Source organism: Dendrobium catenatum, unplaced genomic scaffold, assembly GCF_001605985.2.
Source record: "Dendrobium catenatum unplaced genomic scaffold, ASM160598v2 fragScaff_scaffold_215, whole genome shotgun sequence".
NCBI classification, from domain to species: domain Eukaryota; kingdom Viridiplantae; phylum Streptophyta; class Magnoliopsida; order Asparagales; family Orchidaceae; genus Dendrobium; species Dendrobium catenatum.
Window position 1 is genome coordinate 184562 of NW_021318677.1, and position 6029 is coordinate 190590.

Sequence of the window (6029 nt, forward strand, 5' to 3'; positions counted from 1 at the left end):
ACGTGCAGAAATCTACAAAGCTTGTAATACGTGAATAGAATCGGTAAACTTGTCGTCTGCCATGACAGTAGAGATTTTGATAGTGGAATAGGGTTTTGAGGGTCTAATAATTTAGGGTCTGGATGCCATTTGAAGAACCGAATGCTAAAGAATACAAAAGGCGAAGAGACGGAGAAGCAAATGAGGAAATTGGGCAGCAAAGCCAAGCAAGGCACGAATTGGACTTTCAAAGGAGAAATAATTTCTTGTCATTTTTCATCAAACAGACATACTCCTCGCAAACAGATTCCTCCCTCAAAAGTCCAATATGAGCCTATCTTGGCTTCGCTGCCCAATTTCCTCATTTGCTTCTTCGTCTCTTTACCCTCTATATTCTTTAGCATTCGCTCCTTCAAATGGAATCCAAACCCTAAATTATCAGAACCTCAAAACCTAGTCCATTGTCAAAATCGCTACTGTCATGGAATATGGCGAGCTTACCAATTTTGTTCGTGGTTACAAGCTTTGCATATTTCTTTATGTGATTCTTGCAGTGACCGCATCTTCAGAGCAGTGCTAAGGCCTACCTTCTTGCGTTCCTTGCTCTCTCATTGCTGATGGCCCTAATGTCAGATTTAGAATCGAGGATGGTTTCTTGCTACTATCTGTCTCCAAAGTTAATGCCCCTAAAGATATGGAGCAGGAGGAGAGCCGTGCTTGGAATAGTGGAAGCAATGGCGACGATGGTGGAGTGGAGTTCAGGAGGAGGCGAAGGGGGTAGGAGGATGCATGGGAATCATTCATTAGCTGCACAAACTCACGGTCAAGAAGTGAATGAAGATCCAAGCGAGGGTTCTAAAGATTTCCTCCTGAGAATTTAAGGATGCGAGAGCATTGATATTGGTAGATGTTTATTTGCCGATTGATGTTTGGAGAGGGTAGCAGTTCCCCAAGTTGGCTACAGCAGTAGCATCCTTATATAGTACAACTAATATATCAAGCTGTTGGTAATATGCCAATTGGATTGAGTCAAACGAGTAGCAATGACAAAAAAAAAAGGACATAAAACCGAAAAATCTAAAATATTGATCTGACAACTTAAAACTGATGTGTCCAAATTATTTGATTAACATCCTATCAAACTAATTTAGGAGAGTAATTGCTGGCCTAAGTTAAAGTTTATTTGATCGAAGAAGGATAAAACCAACTCTAATACGTGCTAGAAGAACCCACATAATAAGTGAATAGAAAATGCACCCACAGAGTGGAAAACTTTTGAGAGTGTATAAAGTTCAAAAGCTATAGATGCAATGAATTAAAAAAGGTGTGATTCCCATCTATGAAGAAAATGAAATTATTTGAGGATAATTTTTTAATTGAGTGATGTAATGAATTAATAAGGGTGCAATTCTCATCTATCAAGAAAATGAAATTCCATATTAGGGCGGACTAGCAAGAGATGCAATGATGTTTTTTTCAATTGCATCGATGCTAAAAATTAATTACAATCACGGGTTCACAACTTTTATTTATTTATTTAGAGTTCATTTTTGCAAACATATTTTCATAATGCATATGACTTATTGAAATACTTTAGATAGACTTGATTGCAATAATAGAAGTCATATGAAGAAAGTTTTAGAATATATATATATATATATATATATATACCAACAAAATGTTTGAAAGTTTGGGTTAAGAGAGCGTAGTGGTATCTTCTTTCTCTAGGTCTGCAAAAAAAGAAGGAAATTTTCCTTTATATAATAGTTTTAAGAATTACATAGGCCCCCTACATTTTAAGCAATATTTCTCTCTACAATTAAGATTATGACTACATTTAAAAAAAAAACGCTATTATCATGCAAAGATGGTGCTAAATAATCTTTCTAAATTTACTTGTAGGGGCATCAAAGTTGACACGATTCGAAACCTGACTTGAAAAAATTCTGGTTCGAGTCAACTCGTTTGTAAAGTGGGTTAGGTACGGATTTATATTTTCAACCTGTATGAAAATATGGGTCTGGTTTAGGTTGATTGAAAACCTGACTTCAACCCAGGTGACCCGCGGTTCCGGACCGCTCATCCCCTAGCGACGACGCCTGGCCAACTGACCTCAAGAATTTGAAGTTAATTTAGAGTTCGAACCAATGTAGGCCGCGGACGTGCAACGTCTTCGCCGGGCCGGTTGACATCGCGTCCCACCTCCAGCAGTCCATCCTTTGCCAATTAACCCTCCAACATCCAGACGATCCGGCTAGTAGCCAGCCTCACTAACCCGCTGGAGGATTGCAGTATTGACTCCCGTGCTTACCCCTAGGCCCCACCGCCGCATGGCCACATTCGACACCCGAACATGTGCAACTGTTTCGTGTTTGTGGGTCGGGTAGGGTCAACCCGGTTACCCACACAGGTCAGACTCGGGTTGGATATTCTTATTCATCTACAAAAATGGGTAGGGTTAAGGCCAGCCCTTTTAAACCCAAGACAATCCAAATTCAACCCAAACTTGACCCGCAACCCATTTTAACACCCCTATTTACTTGTCTACATCCCAAAATGAAGCTGTACTAACTAGATTGCATTTAACAACTACCTTTGACCCCACCAATCAAAACTTTAGTTAAAAAACTTAGCACAGGTAATCTCACTTTTAAATATAAAATTGAAATTATGTGTAATTATTTACTATAACTTCAAGCCTTTATCCCATTAATTATTTAATCCATAAAAAATATAATAGCCATTGTATACGCCAAAGCCTTAGATTCCAGATGGAAGACACGTAGGAGACCATTGATCTGAAAAGTAGCTAAAATATTTACAACCAAGCTAAAAAAATTAATTAATTTATACTTAAACTAGCCAAAAAAAAGTGCAATATGTTAACAGCCCCATGCCACTGCACTATAGTCTATAACCTATTTCTAATCCTTCCGGCCCCAACGGCTCAATGCCGGTTCGGTCCACCTCATCCGATTTGACGCAATCGGAGCTCTTCGGGCTCGTGGCAAAGGGGCATTGGCGGCAGCGAGGACAGGTGGGCTGGGTTAAAAGCCACCGGTCGATGCAACGCACGTGAAAGCCGTGGCGGCATACAGAAAGAAGCCGGATCCGGTCCCCCGGTTCGATCTCGGCGAGACAAATGGCGCACTCCAATCCGGAACCAGCTAGCTTAAGACCGTGCGAGAAGAACTCGACCGGGACCTTGCGGATAGCTCGTCGGCGAGCGGCGGTGCGGGGGAGGATGATGGGGAACGAGGGTCTCGAGCGGCCTAGCAGGCGGAAAATACAGCTGATGATGGCGTTGAGGACGAGAGCGCATATGAGGGCTGTGAGAAGGACAGCAAGTATCATGATGACGTTGGTGTCGAAGGTGGTGGAGGATTCGCCGGTGGCGGACTTGGGTGTAGTGATTGTAGTGTGGAGGAGGAGGCGGTGGGAGGAGGGGGCCATGAGGAATTTGGATTTGTGCTTGTCAGAATGGAAGGGGAGGGACATTTATGGACGGAAAAGGTGGCAGCGGTGCTTGGTGGGCCTATATTATAATGCAGGTGTGATAGGGACAAATTTTAAAAGGTTACTTTCTGCTGTGGTTTAAAACTAAGGCTTCTTTTAACACAGTGTATTTTTACGGCTTCTTAAAATTGAATTTTAGTATAAAAATTTAAATTTTTTATTAAAACTCAGTTTTAAAAAGTGGTAAAAAAGTCGTCTCAAATAAAGTCTAAGACTTCAAGCTCATTGGGAACAAAATATTGAAAAAAAATATTAAATATTTGCATTAACGCAACTAATTTATACATTAGAAAAAATGATTGCTAAATATATCTTTTAGTGATAAAGAATGAGTAAGTTCTCTAAATAATAAAGAAGTTTGATATTAGCAATCAAAAAAAAAAAAATATTGGTTGTTAATTAGCTATTTTCTTATAGTGCCAAAAAGTTTTTTTTTTTTTGGACATTTAGGCCATTTAAGGCAAACTCACACACACAACGCATAGACATAGACTCGAATCCTGAACCTCTTAGTTGGAAGTCAAAGCTCTCAACCAATAGGCCAACGAGAGTTGTGTTTTAAAAATTTTCTGTCTGCTTTGGTTTAAAACTAAGGCTTCGATTTGGGACAATTTTTTTATAGCTTCTTAAAATTAAGTTTTAGTATAAAAATTTAAAGTTTTGTATTAAAACTGTTTTAAAAAGCTGTAAAAAAGTCACCTCAAACGAAGTCTAAGACGTCTAGCCCATTGGGAACAAAATATTATAAAAAAATATTAAATATTTGCATTAACGCAACTAATTTATACATTTTAAAGAAAAATGGTTGCTAAAGATATCTTTTGCGATAAAAAAATGAGTAAGGTCTCTAAATAATAAAGAAGTTTGATATTAGCAATCAAAAAGAAAAATTGGTTGCTAATTAGCTATTTTCTTGTAGTGCCAAGAAGTCTTAGGTTTGAAGCTTAAATATTTGATGTTTGTATAAATTTGTCTTAATGACTCAAATATCTACGATTTAATATTACTATATTATGCAATTAGCAAATTAATAAAACATAAGAAATTCAATTAAGCATTTTTTTAATGAACAAATCTTCACGTCATTTGTGACTATATACACTAGGAACCAGCCTTAATTTTTAGGGGTGACAAACTTATAAGTAGTTTTCTCGACCCCTATTTGTTCATATTCGTGATCGTTTTATGCTTCATATATATGCCAGGGGTCCAAGGCGGGGGTTTGACCCGCCCGATCAGGTCGCGTGGTAAAGGGTAGCACCATTGCAAGGGTTTTCGCCGTAGCGCCCCCGGAACAAATTTTAATTGTAAGGATATTTTTGAATTCTCTTTACTATTTTTCTTTGTATTTTGTTCATCATTCTCTAATAATAACACTTCTACACAATGTGTTTAATTATGCTAGAGTTAAATGCATAAATACTATAGTATTTTAAAACCTTTAGGATGAGGGTAATAGCCCCTCGGGCTTAAGGAGGATATATATTTATATTAGAACTCAAATTTGTGCATGAGTGATATTTTAATCTTACAAACAAGATTAATTAAATAATATGAGAGAGAGAGAGAGAGAGAGAGAGAGAGAGAGAGAGAGGTGGGGCGAGAATTTGTAGTGAAGCTCCATGATTTGTTATTGTCAATAAAAAATAAAACAAGGGATAATATGTTGGGTGTCTAAGGCTTGACTTTTTATTCTCTATTTATATGTGGGAATAGAGACATGACTCTATGAGAAATATTTTATTTAAAGAAAATATATGAATTACAAAATATAGCCTAAAAAGGACTTATCATAAAATGAAGATTTGCTAGATATAGTTATAACTATACATTAGTGCTTTCCAAAATATATTTCGCTATGATGGTAATCAATAACTCTTAATCGCTTGACGAGTTCAATCCAAAGGCTTGTTTTTTTAATTGTTTTCATCAATGCCGTGTTGAAGATTACAAATATTTGCGACTTTTGTTACATTTTATCAAATTTCTTCATAATTTAATAAATAAGATTTCTATGTAATTTTTATTTTTTTAATTATTTAATTTTATAGTTGTGCTTGTGCGGTTCATATGTTAATTTTATTTTGCTTTAATTATTTAAATTCAAAGTCATTATTAAAAAAGCTCTTTCATTGATGCATGTATTTTATATAAACAACAAATCTAACTAACCATATAATTATAAAATTATGATTAATTACTTGAAAGTTTTTTCTTAAGTACAAAAAGGGTACAAAACATCATATATATTAAGTAAATTAAAATAAAAAAGACCAAAATTTAATTGATAGCTTAATCGTATAAATTAAATTTGTTTTGTGCCTGAAAATATGCTTAATATTTCTTTTTCTTTCTCAACAATTCATTAGACTTTTTAATTTTTATAAAATTGAAATATAAAAGGCATTAATTAGAGAGCATAATGGAATAAAATTCTGGTTAAGATGTTTGTCAATATTAAGTACTTATTTAACTAAATAGGAATATATCATGCATCTTAATTAAAAAATTAGACTTAATTTTTATTTAGGATA

General features: G+C 35.7%; 1 protein-coding gene across 1 annotated transcript; it reads right to left on the reverse strand.

The window, feature by feature from the left end:
• Positions 1-2667: 2667 nt before the first annotated feature.
• On the reverse strand, positions 2668-3433 carry LOC110105748 (RING-H2 finger protein ATL78-like). The gene has a single exon (XM_020835360.2). It carries the CDS (start codon positions 3430-3432, stop codon positions 2884-2886), a length of 549 nt encoding a protein of 182 aa, XP_020691019.2. The 5' UTR covers position 3433; the 3' UTR covers positions 2668-2883.
• Positions 3434-6029: the final 2596 nt, after the last annotated feature.

What these genes read in the sequence shown, in the direction of transcription:
- LOC110105748 (XM_020835360.2), bottom strand. Translation starts at nt 3,432, where the DNA reads ATGGCCCCCTCCTCCCACCGCCTCCTCCTCCACACTACAATCACTACA.